Genomic DNA, 27954 nt, shown 5'->3' on the forward strand with positions numbered 1-27954 from the left:
ATCGTTGTTCGCCTGCCCCAGCCGCTCTGCTACGGGCTCTGCCGTGGCGCGTCTCGCTTCGGACTACCGCAAATACCGCTGCAATGATAGCGATTTCTGCTCGCAACGAAAAGCGCAGAAAATTCAGCCATCAACCAGATAGCAACTACTGAATTTATAAAGACATGAACAGCATCGCGAGTCCATCCAGCAACATGAAGGCGCCAACAAGCGTGAACGGCCGTGTCCGGCAACACGAGTGGCCGTTCACGCTACGACCGCCGCCGGTGTTGCTCCCTAGCGAGTTTTCGAGGCCGGCCCAAGGAATATCGTCAGTATGACCGTTATCGACATTGAGCTGACAGGCCGAAGTCGTTCGAAGATGAGAACGAGACGACGCGAGAAGCCGAGGCGCGGAGAAACAAGACGACGGCGGAAGACAGTCGACAACAAGAACGACGCGCTGAAGTATCTCTTTAAACCTGAACTGATCTTCAGAACTGATGCCTCGGTACTGACAAGCTGCGTTTCACTGTAGCGGAGGCCGCTGCTGCCATTGCTATTATGCATTTTTCATCAAAGTTCGCGCATACATACAAACAACCATTTAGATGTTGGAAAGTCGATAACAACGGGGGTCTGCGATGGACCCTCATGCTAGCGCTATGCTGGATGAAACTGTCGAACGAAACAGTGAGAGAAATGGAGTAACAGAAGGAGTTAAAATGAAGGTGAAGTTTGGGAGTGGGATAAAGCGGCAGGGGTACTGGGGTGGCTGGACGAAGACGTTGGCTTCGGTGACATTGTTATGATCGCCATTGACGTCAACCTAATCACCATCTAGTATCGCCATAAGTATCAAAAGCAAGGAGCGGGACTTCGACTGCGGAATTACGTTCAAGCCCAGAAAACACTGCCATTACACGCTGGATTGAAGTTCGCTCTCATGTGGTAGCTAGCAACGAGAGTTAACCAAAGACTCATCGATAAAGAATTTGTGGTGATTCGATGACGCGGCATCAAATGCACAAAATATAGTTACGGTTGGAACAACTATTAGTAGGAACGATGTCCGCAGAATGTTTCGTCGTAAAGCTATAATCTACTACAATGACTGAGACCATGAGGAAAATAGGTCCCAGAAGGAAGGAAGTTACAAGTTGAGAGGCACATCTCAAGGAGTCCACTGGCAGTAATATATATGTTTTATTTCTATACTGTCTATTACATGCCCCGCATAGCGATAAATTACTAAAATAATGACTGTTCCAAAAAACGTCACGCGTATTTCGGAAAGCGTTATTAAATCTACGTGTAACTGAATGTTAATAGATTCCAGACGTTAAAAATAGACTTTTTGCAACTTTTCATTCAAAAGTACGTGCGTTTCACTTCAATCGTTCAACTTACGTACAAAGTCATATAGATCACTTCAATATAGATCATGCTTTTGGTTTTGTAAAAGGTGAAATTCTAATTTCGCTCGATGATGCTACTCATATGTGCCTAGCTTTTGTCCTAGTCGAACGGGAAACGCCAAAAATACTGTATCACTTTTACTGAATAGGTTGTTGTCACAATATTGAAATAATAAAAAAAGGCCGCTATTCCTCGTCACCAGTTAACAGCCCTAAGAAAAAGCATTACTTTTTTTACACTTAACTAAAGGACTCGTGTAAAAAATTTTCTGTGTGATTTTTTCCATATTATATAACAAACGAGTCGGTCGGTGGACGAAACGCATTAAGACGGTCAAATCGATAGTGAGCTGTTGTTGGGCGTTGAGAAGACGTTTGTATGGACCAAGTAGGCCGATCGTCGACGACCATCAAAACGGCAAATGGTTGGATTCATTGTAGAAATGAAACGATTGAAAAATGGTCAAAGTAGGCCAAATACTACTTGAGAAGTGAGAAATTCGCGACGATAAAAAGGAATACATTGCGAGCAATAAGGACGTCGCCACCAGCCGCCGTAAAATGCGTCAATGAGGTACACCGAACTCAACAAATAATACTAAAAATAGTAGTGAAAATGGGCTTGTATAGAAATTTTTTGGGCATCATGATAAGGACTAAGCGGACGTTACAATTTTAAAAGGCGAGAAAAATCATTAATCGAAACCAAAGAACGAAATTAGAGGGTAAATCTGTAATTGTTATTGTGATATCGTTGTAGTTTGTTCGACTGCGGACAAAGAGGAGAGATAAATAATACAAGCGATAAAAAAACCAAACACGAATAAAAAATAAACAAGTAACTTATAGTTGAATACCTAGCATCTCTTTATAACAAGCAAATACAGAGCGTATTGAATCTACTGATTGATATCGGGAGTCTGTCGGCGTCAGTCTGCTCGTTCCCATCACCTTTTTTTCGAATTGTTGCCTTTGTTTTTTAACCTGTTACCTTGCTGTTCGATGTCCCTTAGAAATGACAGGACAAGCGATCCCGTTGACGCTATTATTACGCTAAAGTTCTCTGAACAAACCATCAAGCAATTTAACTGACTATTTTTTTTTTTCTATGTTCAGCAGTTTTAGGACGTGACGTAAAGAAAACTCCAAAAATACGTAAGTTTCCTTATTATCTAATAAAACCGATTTCGAGTCCGTCCTCCACATTCAGACGGCCTTTGACGCACGGGATCTATAAGGCGCTAATAATGGCACGGGGGGAGCTCTTTTCTAAAGGTCGCCCATATTCTAACGCTATTGCCGTCGTCGTTTTTGTTGCTATTGCCCCTAAAAAGCTTTATCACCCCCCTAAACGCACGGCTCTGACAAAATGACAGCGAGTCGTCGCCCTGTAAACATCAGACTGATTGAAATTTCTCAAACGTTCAGTATATGTGGTTGTACATTGGCGCCGTTCGTCGGTCATGTCGTTGCCTGTGGCAGCATCCGCTACGGTTGCGCACCACGATAGTGTCCGTTCTATCGATATCCGATCAGACAACGCATCGAAGATTCTACACCCAAACATATCTCACCCATCCGCGTTCGATTCGGTGTTCGTCGATTTTTCCTACCTAGTTTTTTGACGTTTACCTCACCCCCCCTCCTCCTCACCCGCGATGAGACTATAGCTGATTTGGCCAGAGGGAGGTAAGCGGAAGATGGAGATGCTGGGCTGAGGATACACCGATGAACGAAGGGCTGTGTATTCGTGTGTGTGCGTGTCTGGCGTTAATATCTATGGACGTGAAATATGGAGTGAAGTGTTTCACGACGACCTTCTACGTACGGAACTGCTACTGTTAGCGGTGGTATTATTGTACTGGTGTAGCTTGGTATTTGTCTAGCCTGTGTTTACTCGGGCGTTGCCCTATCGACCAAGAGAAATCAACGCGGATGGACTAAGGAGTCGCCCGATGATAGCAAAGTCTTATGGTGACACAAAGCCACAGGGCTCGCCCCAGCTTACTGGTCGAGTATCTGTGTGAATTTTGACGGAACACATGTAGATAGTTCTATCTCGGAATGATATCAGCTGTTTTTGGAAAGTTTTGGGTGTCGCCAGAATCTGGAAAATACATTTGCACCTTACCTTTGACAAGCATCGAAAGGCGACAATCAACGGTTTTTAATCACATCGCTTCTGTATGTTTATGCTATTGTTTCATTGGCAAATCAGTCTTAAAACCATTTTCCGTGTGGACGCCGCCTTGTCATAAGCGTCTAAATTACGTCCAGGCTGAGCTCTTTTGCATATAGCCAAACATTTATATCTATTTATATGCGGATCACTACCACATGAATATGTGAACTCAGACCGAGTTCGCTTATTGCTAACCTAATTCTCACCTAAATAAGGTGAGAACTAAGCCTTAATTACGTGTATTACAGGTGTCCATCGTAAGCATCACCAAGTTACTCTTTGTTTACCGAAATGTATCGTAATTGCCGAAAATGGAAGTCGGGTTTATGGTTAGTATATCATGTGTATGAATTTTTTGGCCCAAACCTTTTCACATTTTGCCTATTGCCCATTTTATAAACCCATTTTATGATACGATATATGTACAGTAGAACACAAAGACAAGCGACATTTTTCATTGTATCAATGAAGCGGACTGATCGATTCTTTCTTAGCATCTTTAGCGGGAGGCGTTGATACACCGTTGTACTAGTTAGAGCGTCCTTCGCTTCATTTATCTCGTACTTGTTTGTTAATCGGTTGCAGAGTACCCTAACCTATTTATCTTAATAAACTGACTGGCTCCCCGTGAGCGTTTCAGCTTTGAGGCGTTGTTCTGCCGTATGTAGACTGGTCCTATGATAGTTATGTCCCTTCTGGCCATAGAAACGTTAGCTACCTGTAAGTTCCAAGAAATCTCTTGGATTAGGAAAATCCGCAACTTTCAATCCATAACGCCTTGCCGCCACATGCGCCCTATTTAATGCTTGAGCCGTTGTGTCCGTAGTAACTGTAAGTCAAACATAGTGCCAATAACGAAACGAGAAAACTTCAATTTTCTTAGCATAATGAATAAAAAAGTATCCAAACCATACCGCGCCACAGTGATAAAAACAATATTTACTTCATCCAGACTATGTGTTGCCTTTATCGGCAGAATTTCGAATCCAGTCGAAATTATTCGTCCGCCATCGGCACGCATCTTCGAAATAGGAACCCGCAGGCTCCCACAGTTCACGTTATTCAAATGCAGTTTAGTGATTATCCTCATACGGCATCCATATACATGCAGCATGCGCACATATGTAAATGATCTGATTGCGGAGGCAATGACCCAGCTAAGTGCACATAGGCTGTAATTACACAATCGATCAGATGGCAAAGTAGCTCAGACGACCAGGCAGAAACATAGGCCAAATTCATATATATATATATATATATATATATATATCCATACGATTTATACTTAAGAACAGCAATCTGTGCGAAGAAAGTGTGACAGATGACGGGAACCGTAAAGTTGAAAAAAATTGTTCTGAAATCGATCCCACTCGATCAGCGGAACTCGTAGTGATTTGTGATGTCACCAGACGCGTCTTCCGAACTGGGACGCAGGAGAAAAAGACGTGTACGCAAATCGAAAATTCTTGAAAATGCTCCCGTGCACTTGCCCACTAACGCCTAAGGGCCGTTTTAATGACAAACGAGCCGCGACGCAATGGTTCTCGCCGTTGTATTTTTTGCCGCACCGCCGTTCGATCCGCTATCGTTAGGAAAGTTATCGACGAAGGCTATAGTAGCAGAAACAACGACAACAACGGCCAAAATGAACGTCCTGGTGGGACATCAGCAGCACGTAAGGATCGGTAGCAGTTTTTTTCGCTGACCAATTACGATGGCTGCGGCGACGATCGTCGCCTGAATAATTAACTGATCAAACGCTAGTGACCCTAATTCATCTTTATCATCGTTGAAGAAGGACAAACAACAGCATTAAGCCACTCATTCCCATATCTCAATATTAATAGTATCCGTGAACTACATTGAAGACGCTAGCGACAGCAGGCCGAGCTCTAACTAACTTCAAAACTTGGAAAGCGTAGAATTTCAGCCCAAGCGAGAGGCGAACGAGGTGGGAACGAAGTAACTTTCCACAACATAAACACTAGGTGGTCAGACGTTCTTAGCTATCGTTGCTGTCGCTATGACGGGCTCTGGCAAAGATAATGTTGAATTGTTAATGGACTCGGGGGTATGTCGCTGCAGTGATTATAATGATCAGCGTAAGCACATGCTTTTTTCAGCGATTTTCTGCCAGTTCGATTTAGATTTGTGACGCACCTTCACCCAGTTTTTTCTCGCTACCGGAACTCTCATATTTCTGTATCGGACCGCGAACAGATCCGTTGCCTTGTCTGCGCATTCAGGTAGACAGATCGACACTCAGACATGGTGGATCACCAGCGCAATTTTCTGGTGCTGCTAATGTCTCGAGTTCTCTCGAAAGTTTGATTTTTTTCTATCGATTTCGACGTCGACTCACGGGTGGTACCTGTGGCATTCGGGGCCCTGCCAATAGCTGTTAGTAACAGTCGATGAGTTTATTGCGTGTCTTTGTACGGCCGTGTGCTCTAAGTACATGTGGTGCGGGACGGCAGGCACACGTTGACTCGCTGCCCTGTTTCGAATCCACAAGCAATAACTAGCCCTGGCTGGCCGGCAGGCGAGATCGCATCGCGCCGCGCGGCGGAACCGGTGTCACCCTTTATTTGGAGGCTCGATGAAACCACGGACAGCAAAACAATAATTGTATGAATGAATAATGGCAAAGATTAAAAATGCCAGGGCTATAATGGCTACGGCAGCATTAGCAACCGCAAACGACGACAAGGTGTGCGCAGGCGATACCCACACATTTTGACTTCAATAAAACAGATCTATACTATACTCCGTGCAAGGCCTTGTACGTCTGTAAAACATAGGTACTACATAGCAGTATCGAGCACCACTCAATGTGAGAATTAGTTAAGGCTTAATCTGTGTGTCTGTGAACGGTGCAATTAGGGCAAGTTTTAGGACAGATAGATATTTATAGGGCAGATGCATTCACAGACTGTCTAGGGACGATAACAACATTTCATAGGCAGCGTTTTCGGATTATTTAGTGGTAGTGTGAATAGGTGCAGCAGGCTTTTGACTACCGTGTTATTTATTCAGACAGGCTTTCCTGGGCCACGTTATTTTACCTCATATTACTAGATAGTCAATTTACGAAAAATTCATCACACCCAAGGACATACCGGGCGCTGAAAGCAAAGGGGCACCCGAAGGATCTGTTTTTGCCTTTTAAAAAAGGATTTGAAAACATTTTTTTTGTATTGCTTTTCTATTGGGATTGATGCTTGCCGCATTTATCTTACCGATAATATCCACTAATGGTGCCTTGGCACAAACGTCAGAGGTTGAATAATTTGCACGTATAGATTTGCCGCTGAGTCAATTCTCTATATAGGTAGGGGTCCGATGGTGCCAAAGCCCAATGATATGACTTTATGCAATTATGCAGTGAATCGTATCTATGGAGCGACGATGAAACCTGTACCGAAAAACGGATTCGAGATCTATAGAACCTCATCAGCAGTAACGGCAATGACCAGGCCGTAATTTTCAATTCATAATGACCATGATGACAACGACACCAATGACGAGGCTCCCGAAGGAGCAGACGCACTTCGAGTAGGAAACAACTGCCTTTCAGCGGCCTAATTACATACACATGCATACAGATACACATATCTATGTATGTAGTCGTTCTGCGAGGCACGAGAAAAAATCAAACTGAAGACAGAATTCCCATTGCGCGCCGACTGATAGAGAGTGCCGATATGGCAGAGCTCGTGTTACGATCGTTCGTGTCTTCGGTACTTGAAACCGTACAACGGCAGTAATAACCGAATTGTAATTGTTGGCCATTTGGTCGCTTCTTTCGAACCGGATAGAAAACCAGCGAGCTGAGGGATTTCACAAAGAAGAAGGAAACATGACATTCGAAAGTAAGGAAAGCAATTCCCCCAAATGCACATGGGTCAGCCGATACTTAATGTAAAATCTCGTATTGATTTAGATTTAATTGTACGTAAAAACGTGTCACTTATTGTACATGTGAATCTTTATAATGAAACACATTAGTTCAATAAGTTGGGCCGTGTTGTTTTTGTTGTAGGGACAGTCTGGTCTAAGATAGGGTGTGAATTTATTTGATAAACGTCGAGATCATCTACTGTGTTCATAAACATTCTTACAGATAAAGTTGTACCTTCGAAAAAAAAACTACAGCCAGATAACCGTCGTTAGGACAGAGCTGTTTAGCGTGTATTATAAGTGCGATGAGTTTCAATATCGATTTTCATATGACGTACTATCATGGGTAAGGGTCCATAGCAAGCCTACCAGGTCGTTGACTTCTCATTTTGTCCGCAGGTCTACACCTAGCGTACGACGCACTTGACCTCCCGGGTAGCGCCAAGTAACTTAGATTATTTTTGACAGCTTCAGTTAGCGGTAGTCGTCATCGGTCACTCTTCCATCAGAACTTCAGAACACGTGAGCAAAGCGTTTCTTGAGCGGCTGAAGTACAATTCAGGCCGAATGCCATATTTTGGGAGGCTTTGTTTTCGACTTCAGGACAAAACACAGCATTTCAATGTGCGAATACATTAAATAGTTACATTGGCTTCAGTAGGTAGAATTTCGATCTGATAGAGATTATGCCCTGTGGAATATTGGTGCATTCATCTAGCGTTTACTCGTCTTTGCACTACGTGTACACTCCTATCGGTAAGCCATAGATTAGGGAGGCTCCGCTGGCTTTTGCCAGCATCCGTTCACTCGAAACTTAGTGAAATCCGTACACCATATTATGTAACTAGACTGTCTAATATTTGTAGTCAAGCCTTTTTTTTTATATGGCCAAATAAATACTTTGACTAATATAGTCGCCGGAGTTACTAGCTGGAGTGTCAGCATAAACACCATTGATCACATACGGTTTACCTGTCTAATAGAAAAACATATATTGGCTATGGTCATCGAATTAAAAAAAGTAAATGTTTCGATATGCTTCCGTGTTCGCAATTAGCACGGCACACATATAGAATATGTGTGCTTGCCGATGGCTACTGCCGTCCATATATGAGCATCTCATATCATACGATTCCTCTATACAATTGCACCCATTTGGTAGTCGCCGGTTGTACTCATCGCACAGAACCCGCAGCGGTCCGAAGTTTCCGTTCTTTAGCCCTTCTGTTGACTTCGTTCCTTTTCGGCTCGTTCGTGTTTAGTCGTCAATTTCTTGCCTGTTGTTCCCAGTGATACATTACCGCTTCCATTATTATGTGGTTTGCGCTCTTTATATAGCTTTGTTTCATCATCATTTTTAGCAATTTTTTAAATTTTTGTTAACCGCTGCCGCGTCATCGTAACGCCTCCTGGCTGCTCTATTGCATGATCTACATGATCGTTTCAGTCATGCGAAATGTTTTCATGGGCGCATACATACACACTCAGGCAACGCGGCAGAGACCGCTACTGTGTATGTGCTCTTGTCGCTAAGTTACAACTGTGTATTTTTGGAACCTTTTTCCTTCTCTCTAGCTTGCGCGCCTGGTCCGCCGCTGTTTTGGCGTTGAATTCGAAGTCTTCCTAGCCCCTTTGGGAAAGTTGTCTTGGCTAGCGAGCGTCGCGTAATCTCACCCACGAACCGTTTCGTAGCAGAGATCGTGGGTATCGGTGGGGTGGCGACACACGGCCGATCGTTTAGACTGTCATTAGAGCGTGCCCGCTCGACAGAAATCATCGTCTGGTAAGGCTCGACGTTGTTACACATAATGGTAGGGCAAAACGAGAAACGTACCAATTTTAACCTGATCTTCGAAGGAGTAGCTTCGAGCTGGTAAAACCGTAAGTGATGCCAGTCGATGAAAATATTACGAATCTGCAGTCAGAGCTATTGCGTTACCTTTTAAATCTAGAGGGAGACCATTCAGTTCCGAAAGCTCGCAAACTTAAGCATCCGCCGACACGTACTCAACTATGACTAGCACGGCAGTGACTTTGCTGTTCATAGCATTTATATTTTGTCTGTTCCTTTCGAATAGTATGATTGGACAACGTTCATCCACTCTGATTCGGCCAACTTTCTTTTTGAATGAGAGCGTCATGTTCAGATTCGCGGCACTGTCGTGCCAGACCGATGCGAAGCGTTCTGGTATGGAGGGGCGAAACCGGCGGCGGCGCCCTAGGTGATCCATTACAGAAGATGGATCGTCGTGATTGCCTCTTCAGCCGTTCGGTCTTCACCTCGATCTTCGCGACTGGTCCCGCGACATCGGTGCCGGCAATTTTTCGTGGCGCGATTACTTTCCAGCACATTCATTCTGGCATATACTTGCACACAAATGTATATGTATGCAGAAGATAGACAGACACAATGTAATTTAGAGATTTTTTTGAGGAGCGCTCGTCGGTACGTTGAAATCGCTGCCGCCACAGTCGTCATCGTCACCATCCACCCATCGGCCGTTTCCTGTCGGGCCGTTCGACTTACTTAAGCTGCCAGTCGCTGAAGGGCTGGTGTGTATTTTTATTTATTTTTTTCTTCTTTTTTTTTTTTTTAGAGAAATTAGACAGCTCATAATCACTAGCAACAATAGCGATAATGATAGTAGTAGCCATCCGCCGGGCCAATCGATCCATCTAGGGCGGCGTCAGTCGACAAGGCTGGTCGAGTCCCGCCGACAGGTCACTTCCAATTCACTAGAACGTACAATACCAGGAAAGAGGTGCATAGAAGCCTTTCAGTGAAAACCTTGCATAGATAGACATGCAGTGAAACTTTGTCTACCTTTAGGTGCGAAATAGTACGCTGTCAGTCGGCCTTGCCTGCTCTCACCTCGTCCTTCGCATGATATTCGTTTGGCTGATAGGGCTCACTGAGCGGCTGTCGCTGCATCTGTGTTCGAGCGACACGAGTTGCTTGATCATAGGCAAATGCCTGAAAGCCAGCCGTCTGAAGAAATGCCCAGCGGCGATACCGGACGTAAATCTCGAAACATAGGCGACATAGGTAAAAGCAGACGAGCAGAGAGTTCTTGCTACATGGGGTCAGCGAACTTAACACGAACACATTGTACAATAGCTGATGAAAAGCTTTCAGCTTCGGATACATTGATCATTTACAATTGTCACAAAATGCGCCATGAATAATTAGGATTACGAGACAGATTCGTAATTAAAGCTTCCGAAAAATATTAAACACTTTGAAAAGATTATATCGAATGCTCCTTTTTATTGTAGGACTTCAAAGGGTCCGTCAGTTGATGCCTTCCAATGAAAGTTTACGACTCCGTAAATGCTTCGAATGCCTCAATTCATTTGTACTTATGTTTATGCAACTATCTCATGCAGAAAGCATGTTCTAGCTTTGAGGGAAGAACATGTTTAGCCTATTTTAAGACCGGACGTGGCGAAAAATTCGAAAGTCTGTACTGCCCGTCAAAAGTTTCTTCGTACAACCGTCGTCATAATGGCTGGCTCGGTTCGTGTGTTACCCTTCCCGTGTATTTCCATATGTGTCTTCCGTTTTCATTTTCGTGTGGGGGTTTTCTGTTTTTTCTTTTCACTCATCAGGTTTCTTCCCTGCAGAACCATCACACGTACAGACGGTCTCCTGCAATAACCACAGGCAGCTATCGCATCGGTCGTGCTCTAACAACTTTTTCGATTTATTCCTAAACTCGAGCGTTCCCCGCTTGTCAAAACGATCCTCTATATCTGAGCTATCGCTGTATTCTATTCCGGTGAAACCGAATGCCCATTTATCATAACAGTCTCGCAAGCTTTTTCTACCTACCCCCGTTGCCTGGGAGAAGTCTCCTCTAGTAGGGGGATATACGCGTATGGAGGTACAGTATAAGACAAGAGTTTTGTCAGCGTTTCTCGTTGCTTCCTGCCGTTTAATTTTGCTTTCAAAAATAGGAAACCTGTCATAAGTTCAGCACACCAGCTAAACACGATCTAGATTTATTGCTTGTCTGTATAGAAATTGGAAAGCTTTTACGTCTAACGCACACTGCTTTATATCCTGAAGTCCTTCCACGTAAAACACGAAACAATTACAATATTTTACCAGAGAGGATTTCATAACCCTGAATATCTTACATGTTCGCTTCTTGTTCTACAGATGGAGACCGGAGCTGATGATTTTCCAGCTTCAAGGAGATGGACCCAGTATGATTAGTAGCTATCGTTTCTACCTACTTGTCTAAAACAGTCAGATGGAGCAGTACTGGATATAAAATGTTAACCGTACCGTAAACCGGAATCGTAAAACGTTTGTCGTACTTAGTTAATATCGCCGTATAACCGAGATAATATATTCGCTTAGTTATTCTCGGCCGCCAGCTAAGTCAGCTTTACTTCTATGGGTCTGCCACTCTTTAAAAGTGCGTTTGCGCACAGATCGTATCCAAGGATCACTTTGTCCACCACTTCTATCCAATTTATCTTCTTTCGCCTCTTCTCTATTACCCTCGATGACTACGGGCCGGTATCAAAATTCGATATTTATTAATTGTTTTATGCCTGTCATGTCTCGTTCCCTACGATTTTCTACCCGACTACCCCCACCAGCCGTAGCCATCACCCATCCCACCACTGATGATCCCTAATTGTGTATAGGTCGTAAATAAGCATTGGACGCTAAGCCTCCCCTCGAAAACCGCCAGTCCAAAGCCATCTCAAAGATCGACTCGAATGAACAAGTGTCATTCGCTTGTCGTGCTTCTCGTTCATACACATACATCTTCATACACATACATATTCATACACATACATATACACACACATACATATACACACACCAGTCGCGCGTCTGTCAGTTTGCCGGTCAACGTGGAGAATTGGGCGGCACTACGCGCAGCGCAGGAAGACGATGACGATGATGCCACTGCTGCTGCCGCCTATCGAGAGTAGCAACGGCGGGGGTGGTCTGCCCCTAAATATCTTGGGCATAGCGACTAGCCGTAGATCGCGCACCGATCCACCAGTGTACATCGGTCAGCCTACGGGTATAGCAATCAGTAGTCAGTGGCTCTCGAGAAGCGGTTCGCTTTGCCTGCGGCTTTAACCTCCTTCTAAAGCAGAATTTCACGGGCCGCTAGAGCGAAAGGAAGGGGGAAGGGGGCAAAGTGGCACAGCGGAGAGAAGGACGGCATCGAATGACCCCTATTTGAATATGAACCAGCAGACGAAACGCGCACGCGATGAAAATCGCCGCCGCCGCCGCCGCCACTGTTGCTGCTACTGGAAGATGCAGTCAGTCTCGCTTTAGACTTGCACGTAAGATAAGACGATCCGCTTAGTGCAATTGCGAGGATTGAACAACTAGAGGTAGCCGTCAGCGTAAGAGCGCGCTGAAAGCCGAGTACGAAAGTCACATATCATCGTTGGCTATGCTGGAGGGTGATTTATTAGAAAAAAAAGTGGTGCCGGTGATGACGATAATGGTAACGATCAAAATGGCAACATTTGCCTGAAGATAGGCGATTCCGATACTTAGAAAGCAGTTCCGAAACGAAAATGATTGAAGTACGAGTAGCATAGCTCGCCAATGTATGGTGTAGTGGGTCATATGGACCATTGATTCATTGTAGAAAACTTGAAATCTGAGTCATTCGTCCAGGCTTGTCCGGGTCCGCTAGAAGATCCTGGCAAGTGCTTGTTGGGCAACTGACGGTGCTGAGCTGAACGCGATTAGAAAAAAATTAATTAGTAAAAAAAAGGCCGCATCACCATCAAAGAAAGTAATTCGAGTATTAAAATGGGACCAGTCTACGAAAACAGCTTTTAATACGAAGTGGTTCGTGCTCGAAAATATGCTTGATTTATTTTGATTGCATTTGTCAGTTCAAATCATTGGGGACAGATCGGGGGAGTTAGATGGACATCACAATCTCGGATCTGCCATGAGGCAGAGCTCTCTGAACGCATAGGCCACAGTAATTATACTGTTCACCTGAAGACGTATACATTTCCAGTGGAAAACTTTCACAATGCAGTGGATACCGCCTGATCGTGTCTCCGACTATTAAGCTCGAAGCATAACACAGCCATCTTCATTCACCGAGCTCATTCAAGTCTTTGTGTAGACAAGTATATATTTTGATACGTTTATATCAACGCTAACTCGATCTAGTTGTGTTACTTCGTTTGAAAAACAAATACTTACAAACACAAGTAAAAGTGATCCATCCCTTAATAAACATAATAAATGTACAAGTCCAGTCGTACCCTGGCTTCCATTACCCATTGCCTTTGTTTACCGCTTGCTAAATGCACCGCGACACTACGATTTGCGAACATTTTTCTTTAAATGTAAACCATCTTTCCTCTTGCCGTTGTCTGATCTAAGCTGAGAACTAGCCGCTAAATTATCCTTCATGTATGCTTACTCTTCAGATGCTTTTGCTTCGGACGTCACCGTTTCAATTTCAATTTCGACTCTATCGCGGTGATGTCCTCATTCTGCCTGCCGATGTTCCTCAGTTCCTATTGGTGTTCCGCACAGAGCGGGCGTTGTGTCAAGGAGATGCAACACTCCCCAAATGCCCGCAGGTAATGCACTAGCAACCCGCAGCCGCAGCAGCAGCAGCAACAGCAGATCTTACTTGTAGAATTACATGATATAACGTGGAAATACAAGCAGTAGTCATTATTGAAACACTCACACAAGTACACCGAATGGCAGCTGAGATTGAATGTGGCATCAAAAGCTGACGAGGGGCGGGTGGGCGTTCGGCGCCGGATGGGACGATCCAGGCACCTAGACAATCCTGTGGAACTACCTATTAACGACTGTTATGACTTAAACCCTAACTGTATCATTTTAGCAGCGGACGACGGAGCTGTTTTCAATTGGTTATCCTTGAGCTTCATTTTGACTTAGTTGTTTCTTTCGGATAATTTCGCGCGTTGTAGTTATTCGTTGCAGTTCGGTCGATTCAAGATGTTTCTGTGGCGCGTTTATTTATTTGTGGGTAGCGGACCGGGTAAAACTTCTCCCCACTCAAGATCCTGCCCGTCAAGAGACCACAAGGTAACTGTAGGGGCTAGCTTTTGATAACAAAGTACGAAGTGCTTCAATTAAGTGTTCAATAAAGTGGACCGGTTCCACAAGGGGATCGGAGCTTTACTTCGGAATCAACTGTAAGGAGAATATCCGCTTACCAGCTTCTCTGCTGTTCGACTTCAAGAAGCTTGCACGTCTTGCTTAAGACGCAACAGTCGCACTTTTAGCTGGTCATTGTGTAGCTAATTATAAAAGCACAGGGAATCTGAACAGGTAATGCTTAATTGAATATCATATGACCCATTCCATAGAATACTTGTATCTATTGTACAAATGCCAAAGGTAACGTACCTTTGCGCCTGCTGCACTAAGGCTCAATGGTAACAAAGCAGATTCTCGTTCGAATACTACAGACACCCCAATCTGTTCAGTTTACGGTCTACCATGTTTTGTTATATTAATTATGTACATATATCTACTGTTATTGCATCCAGAACGCACTCGGTGGCTAGACAAGAACGGAAGAAGTGTTTGTTACGGGGAAAGTTAGTAACCTCCAATCAACAATTACAGTTATGATTTAACTTTAGCAGGTGACGCTATTACACATTCAAATGAGGAAATCTTACAGCCTATCCACAAGCACCACCATTGGAGCCGCTTAAGCTTTGAGGAACATAACAAAGGGGGGGGGGGGTACCAACGTGTGTTACGTATAGTAATATGGCCCTTGCGCAACCTCCAAAATAGGCACTTAGCTCGTGTTTCGTTATGGATCATATAGGTATTTGACAAACGCTAGCGAATTACTCAAGCTACAGGTAACTAACTACCAGATCAAAATATCATAGCCTCTGCTGCCAGCCAGACTAATTTAGTAGATGCATTAACAGTAAATGTTAAAAGATACCGAAGTTTTCCACCAATAGTCAACGGAACACGACTGGTCAAGATCTAATGGAACTTCTTAAAGGACAGCACGGTTGTCTCATGGGGGTTCGGTGGAAGTTTCATATATACTGCCTCCAACCTGTCTGTGTACATCCGTGTTCGAATAGCTAGGGTCACGAGGAAAACGAGCGTGATCAGAATGATGACAAGCATCATTACGAGCACCGGGTCGTTGGCCGCGTCTGCCAGCACAAAAGCTGCCACCTCGAGTTCGGTCTCGTACGAGCGCCAATTCCGTTTCACTATAGGGGATGTTTTGCCTGTTGATCCAGCTTCGTCATTTGCGGTTGGACTACTTCCTCCGCTACAGATCAGCGATCTCCTACGATCGGACGGATGGATTGTAAATTTTTGCTCACTAGAATAAACATTCGTTTTTTGAGTATAGAAAATGAGCAACGACCTTAAATAGCTCCTGTTTTCCACGTAGACGTTCATCTAATAGAATGCTCCAGCTTCTATCACATTGCTCAGGCTAAATCAGGCCTCTTTAAGAACATCAAACGAACGTAGTGCAGTAGTACCTTCTAATGCTTTCAGAAGAACCTGACTGGATTGCCCAGGATGATGGCGGCGACGACGACGACGATGATAATAATGGTGATGGCGCGGTTTCACGTAAAGCAGAAGATATGGATTCTGTTGATGTCGCTCCGAGCAAGCGAACTTTTGCTGGAAGGGGTAGAGCAGACTCCTTGAACGTTACTGAATACGACATTGGGGCATAGGCGTTGGTGGCTTTAGAGAAGCCTACGGAACACTGATAATAACAACTTAACGTATTAACTAATGCATCCGCCAACCGCACTGCTGAAAAACTATTGACGGCTCAGCCGTTTGGGCTAGATGGACACGGAATAAAACCTGAGCTTAGGGATTCCGTCGTGGTAGATGAGTTTCGTTAAAAACGAATACGGAGCCTTACGTATCCGTTCTAGATTCACTAAATGTTCGCTGATTCGGCTATTAATAGCGGCGATAACAATAGAAGTATTGATAACAACGAGCTTACGGCGATTCATTTACATATTATCATAGATCGTAGCTAGGCCGACGTTCGTTATCGCAGACCTTTGAATACTTCAAGTCAACCAAGTCCGCTAAATGGCTGCACGAGGTGCGTTTAGACACTACCTCAAATGCCCGAGTCGTGCCTCTAACTAAAGCCACAATTGTAGTACCAGCAGCAACATGGTGTGTTTGATGTCGTTCTAAGCAACGATTCAAATGTTTGGGCTGAATAACATATAGTAAGTCACACACGAAAATATCCTTTGTAAGGTAACTTTTTTAACTGTTCGCAATACCAACTTACTGCAAATGTTTATCTCAATAAAAGAGCGAAAACCGGTACGTAAAACGCAGTATCATCTGCGAAAATGGTGGATACTCGCACAGAAATAGATCCAACAGTTCGTTTGCAAGCTTGTATCGATATTCCGGTTTTTTTTTTCTTGGCGTAACGGCTGTAACAGAAAAACAAACAACATGATCATCAGAAAATGGCCCGAGAGCAAAAAGCAGGAGGAGCAATAAAAGGGGAACGATACGAAGAGCTGGTAGGCAGTGGAAAATTCGCGTAGTATCCCTGTGCACCTGCTGGCGCAGTACGAATGGTAACGTGCCAGCAGCTTACTTGACGACAACTCAAACCCAAACAAACAAAGCAGTAAGATACATGGTGCATTATGGGTCTGCACACCTAATACGGTGTAGACCAACCTAGGAAAAAGCTCGGCCAATTTACGGGTGGCAATTAGCGTGACATACACATCGCGCACTTTATAAAATGTATCCATAATAGTGCCCCATCATAGAAAAGGGGCAATCATATATTTACTATCCTTGATTCACCTCTGTAGGGCCGGCAAATTGTCCTGAAGGAGCCGCGCGTCGCGCAATGTTACCCTCTCCATTCTCAGTTAGTTCGTCGGTGAGATCTATCTATACGATATGGTTCTAGCCGGCCTCGTTGACCTGTTGGAGTACGTATTCAGTACTCATCACAGCATCGTTAGTGGATTTGTCAGATCGTGAATCGCATCAGATCTCTGAGTGATTAAGTGTCGCTGTGTTTGCTTGTCTGAGAGTTTTTTGGCTGTAACTGAGCGTGGCGTCCCCTCGGACGACTGAGAAGTGATGCAAACAGCGAAGCTCAAAAAAAAAAATAGGAAATAGTGGTAGTTCAATAAGAGGCTCAAAAATAAGAGAAAAAAAAAAAACAAGTAACCACATACGAGCTTTTTCCTTTCCGATGTGTAACTATTACGATAGCGGTGACTTGAGCTAGAGTATTTAGTTCTTCGTTACACCGATAGTTGTATATGTGCATATAATAGCTTGGATGTTACTTTGTTAACTCACCAATGCACCGTACAGCCTAGCTTGATTTGATAAAAGTAATGTTATGCGAGTTACAGGCTGTGACGACCGATGGATTGACATTATGGGCTACGACGCATTGCCTAAGCTGTTCTTTCGTTGGCAACGGTTTGGCCTGCAACAACGAGAAGAAATACCCTTGTTGTTTTATAGCTATAGAACTTTTAATGCTGCCACAAGTATATACCTACGCAGAGGTGCGCAATACTAGGTTTTGCAGACGATACTATTCGCAGAGAATGCACGATATGATCATTTTCCACAGTCGAACTAAAGGGACCCCGCCGCCACCTTGCGAGCGGACAGAGGTGCCTGAAATATTTCTGCCTCAGATCCACCAATAATGTTTGCATTTAGTGCCGACTGGGCTCTTCACGTCTACCGAGACGAACCCGAAGTACGTGATACCCTTTAGGCCGTTCGTCCGAAATAGCCATTACGACATCTACAATACGACAGAAGTAATAATAGGACAGAGCTACCCAATTATCGTTACATTTTTTTTTATATCGTTTACCGCTGTTTGCTAGGGAGGGGCTGAGCAGGAATCACTAAAGGGGGCAATGAAAATCGCAAAATCGCCCAAAATCTTTTCCTTTCATTTTGTGTCAGCTCCATCTCGCTTTTGCCCCTCGCGCTATCATCTGATCGCCCGTCCACCCCCTCCCTCATTCCTTGTGAAACACAGCAGTGCTATCAACGACAACGGCAGTGACGACGGCACCAGTTAATAATCGTACTCGCAGCAAAAATAAATGCTACAAAAAATCACTATCATAATTTAGTATAATTCTACCCTGCGAAATCAACGAAACGCGCTAGCACTGGCGTCTCCAATGCTTTTCGTGTTCGTTTTCTTGATCGTAATCGCTTCGTTGTTCTTTCTGCTGCCTATTGGCGTCTGAAAGAAATCGTCACTGCCGCCGCCGCCGCCGCAGAGCACCGTATTTTGCAGCTTCTTGCTTTACAGCTATTCGAAACAGTCGCATCGACATCATCATCAACGACAGCAACGCCACCGCCACCGCCTCAGCAACGGCAAAGATAAGCGGAAACACGCGCGAAGTCCAAATCGAAATGGCATCAAGCTGATAAAAACAGATGTACAACAAGAACACACATGTGATCCGTTCCGATACGATACGGCCGAACAAAGAGCGACCCGTCAAGACGTGCATTTCGCGCGTTGCGGCACAAACCAGCCGACGGCGGCGATGCGACCGCCTCCATCGGTTCGACCGACGAGGCCACCGGTGTCGCCGCTGGTAACGAACGCGCATACGAACAGGGGAGGATGGGGCAAAAAAGAGCAAGCGCAGAGAGAGAACGAGAGTCATAAAATAAAATATGCATTCAATCCGCTTCGAGGCTGACAAAGTGGGCAAATTAAGACGGATTCGAAATCGTTCGTCTGATGGGTTATCATTCATTGAGCCTTTGTCTGTTGTCAGTCCTACGGAGAACGACTTTCGATGCAATGGTGGATTATGTTGTAATTATATCTACATAGGAAGGACAGCTTTTTTCATTGGTTATTACTAACAGGCTCCTGTATTCTACTTTACATCGTATTTAGCTGGAGAATAGTTAACCTGTGAAAAAAACACAAGTCTCCAAATCGGGTTATTGGTGGTAATATACTCAGAATCAGAGCTAAGCCGGTTTGCTTTTCGGATAGCATATAGGTCAATCTCGACACTGCTCTTCCCTAAGCCATTAGCCTCATTTGGCGACCAGCCATTCGATATTAATATCGACAAAGTATCTCCAGTTGGTTAAGAAGACCTATTCTTAAGAATGTATACAAATTACCATAGACACCTGTTCATACGGAGAAGAATTGAATTTTACCACCGAGCTTTTGTTCACCGTCCATCCGCCATTGCTCCCCTCGTTTCTGATCAACCTACGCTCCCTCTTATGGGCGTTTCATACAACACGGACCGATGCGCCACAAAATTTGGCAAATGCCGTCCGGTACGCCGAGTGTTCTCTTGCTACGTACATTTAGTGCCAATAGGAACCATCATTTGAGTTGTTACAACGGTATGACCGATAATCGGCACTAGTAATAATATTGGCAATTACTATCGCCGTATGATTATAGGATTCGAGATTAGGAATAGACGCGTTCACATTTCGCTGTCACTGTCGTATCATTAGATTTAACGGACGATTCAGGCTCTGCCTACCCTCACCGAAGGAAGAAATGTACGACTTTTAAGGGTTTGCCTACTCGTAACTGCCCGCACGGTTCGTTGGCCTTCGGCAAGACGGCCGTCGAGAAGTTAGCGAGTCGAGGGATTCATGTTCATTGTGTTGTTTTAGGTGATTCAACCAATAATCAAGGCGACAAAAGTCCTTATTGCCGTTTTTCTTGTCGTCTGTGCTGTCTCTTTGGGACGGCCTGAGGCTGGGCTAATTTGTAATTCTGTTCCTTGGGTTAAGCAGAGCAGCCTCTCCGAAATGATCGTGGCTCAGTTAGGTGTTATCTTGTGATAGGTACACGTCTATGATAAGATGATTTGTCGTAAGGAATATATGTCGAATTCGATTGCAGAACGCGTCAGCCAGCGGAAAAAATTTCAACGTACAATATCTCTGTATAGAATATTACTCTGATCTGAAGGAAGCTGAGCGTGTTGTTATGCATGGGAACCTTTGCGCATGAGTACTGCATTGATGTCCTCTTAGGACCGGGTTGATTGCTGGAATTTACAACTCTGTACTCGGCATATACACGTTAGACATTTGTCATGAGTATGCTGGTTGAGTTCGAAGAGCTATACCCGATCAATTTGCCTACATTTTAATGCCTCTCCGCTAAGATAGCTCTATCATGCCGCAACGCATGAGCCCTAAAAAAAGACAACAAACGTGTTAAATCCATTTTCACATATTGGAAATTTCATTGTACGTTAGAAACGCACATGGTAGTCCTCTAATTCCACTCACTGTAAACCTTGCCGAACTCTGTTCACAAATCTTCACCTGAATTATCCAGACTCATTTCAGATCCTCACATGACGGGAGACACCTAATAAATAAATCCTCAGTATTCGACAGTGTCACTAGTTTGGCAAGTATATCTATTAATCAAACCAGAGGAAATCTACGATAGAATAAGAATAAGCTTAAATTTGTCTGAAGTCAAACTCGCATACTCACGCCTTCAGTCAACCCATCTCGTTTGACTACTTCACATCTGTTCGAAGGCTTCTAGCCGTCACGAGTTCAGGAAAATCTGATAAAATCAAAGGCAAAAGCATGTAACGCACGCCGTACAGCGTGCCAAACAAACGTACGTGGATTTTTTGATATCATTCAGGTAGACAGCTGATTAGAGTATGAATGGGTTTTATAATCGATTTTGTGTCGTTTGTCATTTACTGACCGCGGATACATTGTTAACTCAGTTACCGCAAAATTGAATAACAAGAAATTACCTAGTTTTTTTTTTAACTAGGATGGGAACCAGCTTTTCTCACTGAAGCCAATCTAAATAGTGAGGACACCTACTTGAAATACAGCCTGCCATTACCAATATCATAAATGGAAATAGTGCCAAAATAACTATTGCTGAATTACATGTGTCCCGAATAGAAAAGAGGTCGTATCTGCGCATTTGGACGCTGTCAAACGTTCCTCCCCCACCCCATAGCAAAAATATCAATGATTATAGAAAAAAGCATAAACACTATATAATATATACTAATGAATTGGATCGCAATCCTTTCAATGGAAAGCAATTTATCTGAAAATTTAGCAGGTTTCCAATAATATAAAGAATTATGTGGGCGCTGCAATTTTGGATAGCGAAAACTCATTGGAAATGAGAAATTTTTCTTTCATATGAGATCTCTGTACTATAAAATGAATGACAACCCTTATAATTTTCGATAGGATAGCGCTAACGATGGATACTGTTGTTTTTTTTTTTACAGAAATTCAAGGACACGGCTGTGCATTTCAGGTCCTTATCAATATGGGTCCCGTGTCGCCCATAGTAACTTTACGGGCAAATAGCTCGTTTTGATTAAACTAATCAGTATCTTCAACTTAGTGTTAGTTAACACTAACACTAAGTTGAAGATACTGGTTAGTTACGAATAGGTTGTTTCGTGCTGGCTATTTCTTCTACACAATGGCCGCGCCTAGGAGCATTACGTATTCATGAAAAAAAAAGAAAACAGTTTAAATGGAAATTTGTTCTCGGTTTCTCTATTCTCGTTCGCACAGTGTAATGATATCGTGTTAGGTCACACTTGAGACGATTTATTTGATCTTATCAGCGCATCTATATGTGTATATATAGTGAGAAATGAGCGACGGCACACAAAGCTTTATCCTTTTATAGATTCTACGGTCGTATTTCTTTGAAAATTTTCTGCTTCAGCTTCAGTATATCAGCAATGACCCATTTACTTTGACCGGCCATCAACATAGTATCCGGTGATCACAGAAAGCAGCTCAGCTCAACAGGAGCGCCTAGAAACATGTGCAGCATACGATAATTTAGACTTACCGTAGTAAACTTGAGAGATTTGATTGAGCTCGGTATCCGAGTACCTCATCCGCCAGTCAGTGTTAGAACAGGAACGTAACAACAATACGAAGTGGGTCTTTCGCTGGCAAGAACTCAATAAAAGTCAATAAAAGTGAAGCAACGCGTGCATAGTAGCAGCACTGAATTCGAATTCAAATTAGAAAAAAAAAATGCCATAGCCATAATTTGAATGAGTAAACAATTACGGCTCAACATGATATGCCTGCCCCCATTTCTTTGCTTGCTAATAATGCCACCGCTGTGCTGGTCGCCCCTCTGCTTCTAAGATCGGACTATGTGGCGTGTCTGACTTTGTTGACGTTTTACCGGGTGGCTCACGCGAGCGCCATAGGCCGGCTGGATACAACGAACGAAATCGAGAAGCGTGTCGATAAAAGACAGAGGTAGCAGCCGTTACCCGACTGAGTCCGTACTGGAGCTCTTGCAGCTGATCAGCTTTTAATGATCGAGTCGATGTTGAAAAACATGAGTGATATATTATGATCAGATTAATACATAGAATAGGATTTATAAATAGAAGAATAACTATGACAACGTTGGCGCCAGCGACTCCACCAACAGTAGCAAAAGGCACAGTTTCGTCTAACGAATTACTTGAGAGTGTTTCAATGCTGATCAGAAACCTCGATTTGTACAGATTTGGAACTTCAATTCTAATTGAAACCAATAAGACATTGGATTGACCAGTGTCTTATTGGTTTCGAATGCGATATAGAAGCGGGTTATTTGAAAGCAAGTCTTAGATTACGCAAACACCTCCACAAAAATCATTCATCCCGTTGTGTCGGTGGAGTAAGAAGAGTACACCAACGTCAACTTACTAGTACCCTTCTAGTTAGGCTAAATCTAGTGTATATGTAAAGCTAACAAAGGTCTTCATATTTTCGTACATGCTCGTTACATTCAAAGTTAACTCACATGCTTCCCCCCAACTGGACATTTTATCTGTATATATATATATATATATATATTTTTTTTTCAAGACCCCCGATTTCTCTAGTTACGTCAACTCTAGATCAGTTGTCTAATATTGAGGATAATCGTGGCTAGCCAACAGTTTAACCGCTTGAAATTTAACATTAAATGTCGATTAAGCTAACAGCACGGGCGGCGTAGAACTAATATGGATCTATAAAATGTGCGCAGTCCATTTAAGTGGTCCATCACGTGCCGTTCGTGGTTCGCCACAGCTACTTCTGTTTCTACTATGAGGGTAAAAGACTTCAATCTGAAGTGAGGTGGGAGTAGGTATTGCTTGCCGATGGGCACGCGCCCCATAGACCACAGTATCCTGACTGTGTCCCCTACTAATCGAATGGAAGGTTGAGAGTATCCTGTCGTGCGCTCAGAGATCAAACCCAAACAATTTCGAGACCCGTTATAAGGTCAACTTTCATTTAGCCTTCAACTTAACCTTCAATATCGATTTAAATTCGCTTTACCAGCCAGCTAGCCAGACGATAACGGCGGCAGACCCGCCCGAACAACGGCTTTCGTGCACCGATCGCCGAGGCGACCACTTCGTCCGTCAATACTTAGTTTCCGTCCAGTGCAGTTACTCAGGGAAGGGCGGAGGGCAAAACACACTTCAATATTCTGATGCTTAACTCACCCTAAGTACTTGAGTGGAGTACAATAACTGTTAAGGGCGTTTAGGTCTCACGAACGTGCTAACAAATATGCCTAACTGCACGTAGTACAAGGGCCAACAAAGGACCGTGAAACTTCGAAAAGTTGTGAGCAACAGCGTCTTATAGTGAAATATTGATATTTTCGTTGAGCCCGTAGAACGCTGGAGTTGTCCTACAGGCAATAACAAATACTTGAAGTAAAGTAGATTTTTTAATCAAAGTTAAATTCTGACGATGATTTCAATTATTATTATTTTTTTTTTAATATGCTCAAACTATTTTTTTGAGCAAAAGAAAAAATAAACTGAAAAAACTTGAGGCAACGAAAGACGGCTACATACCCCACACCAAGTGGCTGGTTCAATATAAGAAAAACTTATGCTCTTTCGAAGTTCAGCGAAAGGCATTTAAATGCATTTTCGGTAGAAATGTATCGTATACGCTAGACCTTATAGTGAATGATTCTTTTGCAAAGTTTCAAGTGTTGCCGGCTTGCTAACAACAACATAGTTATTGGCTGTCCAGCTCTAGAAACCGATTATAGTAGTCGCTAAGGGTAGGCAACCAACTTACAGTCCCACATTGCCTCGACTCCTATGCCTAATAAACTTAAAAAAAATTCTCATTATTTGTCGAGGCGCATAGATTCATGTTGCTTATGAAACCGTCTAACGGACAGCCCTCGGCTTCCTGTGTATTCAAAACTTCTACATCAATAGGGAGTCATATCTCTGAAATGTTAATGCATCAAACGCGGCTCCCGTATGCTCCATAGAGTTCTCCCTTTTATCTTTTCAGCCTAAGTGTAATCGCGTGCGTTTGTATTCTGCTATCTTCGCGAAGCGTATCCTACTAACTTCAGAAGCAACTGGTGAGTGTCGATGACACTTATTTGAACGGTGAGTTGCCGATACCGCCAAACCTCCTGCGGATAGGTTGTACTTTTGCCAAGCGCATTGTACAATAGAAGGTTGAATTTTTCGACATTTTCGACGGTGTCAAGCGAAGCTAACGAGCACTCTACCTTCGTAGACGACTCTGGTGCACGACACGAAGCACAGCGGTTGCCGGCCGCTTTTAGGAACTCCGAATATTACACATTACCGAGAGACAGACTCGGGTATGACCGAATTTCACGAAGGAGGAACTGCGAATATCGTGGCCCATATATCAACACGTGAGTGAAAAATGGCTTGTTTTGCGTTGCTGAAAAATGTATGTACGTGCATCTACGTACTGAGCGACGAGTTAGCTGAAGGTATATCAATCTTTTTGAAGCTATCGTTAGTTTTGATTGCGTTCACTCTAGAGCCGTCGATCGATAGCTGAGCAACTGGTCGAAACTCAATGTTTGCATTGTCCTCAATCTACACCATAAATGGTCAGCAAATTTAATTAAAAAAACATTAATTGTAGTAATAGGTGTTTTCGATATTCTGCTGTTTTTGTTCAGTGTAACAGAACATAACACTATGACCCCAGCCCATTCAGCCATGCATAATGAAAAAAAACATGAGCGGTAGCAAGGTCTCGTTTCATTGCAATCCTCGTAACGCTGATCGGTTTGATTGTTGCCTTTATATGCCATTACATAAATTATATGTGTGTACAAGCAGATAAAAATACACATTTCCGGCGCTTATAACAAACACTACCATCGAATAAACTCTAACTGTAGATAAACGCAATAGATTTTGGATTACACTGGTCATCAGATACACTCGCCTATACTTATCAGTCGGTATCTGCGAAGTGCTCGATATATGAACCCGGCTTAATTTTACCTATTGCTTAAGATGTGTAAATAGACTAAAAACGTACAATTTTATCGCATACCTTCCTCGGCCGGAATGATTTGCGAAGCAGATCTTATACAGATCTCAAGGACGATTAATATCTCAACTTGACCTATTTGTTCTCACGAGCTATGACACAGATCTTCTCAAAATAGAAACGTTCGAGCCATATTCTATAAGTGGTACGGACAGTTATATAATATGCAGAATGCCAGGCCTCTACTCTGCACAGCTTGCAAAGCCATCTATCTACTAGCTAGACACCCCATGCAGAGAAACCAGACATACAAGAACCCGAGTCCAGCTAATGGCATCCACCATGACACATCAACCCCAAGAACTCATCTATTCGTCCACTAACTTCATTTCATCGTGAAGTAGCTAGCTTGAAACGGCACCCTCAACGCCTTCGTGTCAGACAGTACTGGTCAAGCGAACGAGTTTTCACCGGTACCGGGGGAAATGGGGTCACAAGCAAACAAATGCAATAATCGGCAATACCCAAACAAACATTCGAGGAGAACAATTCTAGCCGAAAAGAAGCACTAGGCTGATTGAAATGGAAAGAAGCGGCTCAGGGTAAAGTCGTAACCGAACGACTGCTGTTGTTCTTACCCTCGGGTGACACGACGCCCCCGCTGGCCTGTACCCCGCACACACTCTGGTTTACTATTATTATGGCAAGATTACTGGGAAAAAAGAAGATACATCAATCGAATAAACAGAACCGCCTTAGCCAAATGCCAGCGACCAACTGCTGTTGCTGACGAGTTAGTGGAGTCAGCTGGGGAAGCTGAGCGAAGTGGCCTGATCGCAAAGACGCTGGGTTATCAATGGGGAAGCATAGATTAGAACAAAGAGAAAAATCGTTTAAGATGCTTCATCAGCAATTCATTGTATCACACCTATTTCTATGCAAGAAATCAGAACGTCATCCAGCTCAGCCTGTGCTAGAACTATACAGGCAGTATCAAATTCAAGTTCATTGATTGTAATAGGACGGCAGTGTAAACGAAAAAGCCGTTAGCTTTTCTGTTATTGCAGCTAAAATTCATCTAATACAAGTCTCTATTAGGGTGTCGAACGGTTAAAAATGTTTTTTTTAACTGAATGCGTTCTTATCGTTTTTTCTTTTGGCCCTTCGTATTCCTACACAGCCAATCACCAGCTGTTTAGTCTCTTTAGGATCCGGATCGTCGTAGAGTGATGTCGCGCCGTCGATCGTTCAGGTTGATTCGTAGCCTTGTTAACTTTGCCCGTCCAACACATTCTCATCACGTATCATCGCGCTATCTGTACCTCTGTCCCATTCAGCTAATCTCGAAATTGTCATAAAACAATGTAAATATTGGAAATTGAAGAGGTCCTTTTTAGAATGCCCTATCCTGCGTCGTATCAGCTTGTTATTCATCTCCCTCTTCTATGTATAATTCGGTCCAAGAACACGCTTCTGTTTCGGGGCGAAACGATCTGCCGAGTTTAACGATCAGTTTCGCAGACTCCTAAACCAGCTAAATTCACCGATCTACGTCTTGTTTTGACTACCGCCATTGTCATCAGGCAGCAGTAACTTCAGCTGAAACCAGTCATGCTCCACCCGCGTCCTCGAAAGCGCTGCTCTGCTCGAAGAGTGAAAAAAGTCACAAACGCAGGCGAATGGAGACCGGGAAAAGTGTTATCCTTATCAACGGGCTCGCGAGTCCCTGTGTAGGTCCGTATGCTTTGTGTGTCTTGTGTACCCACATAGATGAATGTGAGAATGGTAGACAGAAATCGACCCGGGTAGCTGGCGGTACAACTGCTTATTATATCAGCTAAACAACATTCAGGTATCACAGCCATGACCCGTCGTCGTTCTGGTAGGCTATGACGGGGGCGGCGATGGTGGACATTTTTAAAGAGCGACCTTTGAGTCCTTTATCGTCTGGCTGGCTGGCTGGCTGGCTAACTGAGATGGCTGACGGAGAAATATTTCGGTTGGCTAAACGTTCGGTCACACTGATGTTTGTTGAGCGCCAGATTTTAAACGATAATAACAGTTGAGCCAACTGCAGTAGTTAGTTGGTGGATCTAATAAATGTTTTGGCGCGCCGTAGAAGC

The 27954-nt window shown here is 43.6% G+C and overlaps 1 protein-coding gene and 1 long non-coding RNA gene across 3 annotated transcripts in view; both read right to left on the reverse strand.

Annotated features, from left to right (window-relative positions):
• Positions 1-27954, reverse strand: part of LOC147753937 (uncharacterized) — a 55948-nt gene that overhangs the window by 12112 nt on the left and 15882 nt on the right. Inside the window, exons 2-3 of one of the 2 annotated variants that reach the window (XR_015312651.1) lie at positions 17843-17975; positions 16778-16944 (exon numbers count right to left, since the gene is read on the reverse strand). This is a non-coding gene — a long non-coding RNA (uncharacterized LOC147753937). Of the gene's footprint in view, positions 1-16777; positions 16945-17842; positions 17976-27954 lie in introns of those variants that run through there. The other variant, XR_015312650.1, reaches the window with a different exon arrangement.
• LOC147753938 (uncharacterized) lies at positions 15413-16691 on the reverse strand. Its single transcript, XM_086970010.1, has 2 exons — positions 16003-16691; positions 15413-15800 (listed from the first exon to the last, which is right to left on the reverse strand). Exons 1-2 carry the CDS (start codon positions 16194-16196, stop codon positions 15482-15484), a joined length of 513 nt encoding a protein of 170 aa, XP_086826136.1. The 5' UTR covers positions 16197-16691; the 3' UTR covers positions 15413-15481.

The sequence above is a fragment of the Varroa jacobsoni genome, unplaced genomic scaffold, assembly GCF_002532875.2.
Source record: "Varroa jacobsoni isolate VJ856 unplaced genomic scaffold, vjacob_1.0 scaffold_96, whole genome shotgun sequence".
NCBI lineage: Eukaryota > Metazoa > Arthropoda > Arachnida > Mesostigmata > Varroidae > Varroa > Varroa jacobsoni.

Bases quoted from the DNA above. Each gene is read 5' to 3' on its own strand.
- LOC147753938 (XM_086970010.1), bottom strand. From the start codon at position 16,196: ATGTCGTATTCAGTAACGTTCAAGGAGTCTGCTCTACCCCTTCCAGCA. The intron at 15,801-16,002 runs GTACTACTGCAC...GTCCGATCGTAG, and splicing joins TCTTCTGAAAGCATTAGAAG to GAGATCGCTGATCTGTAGCG.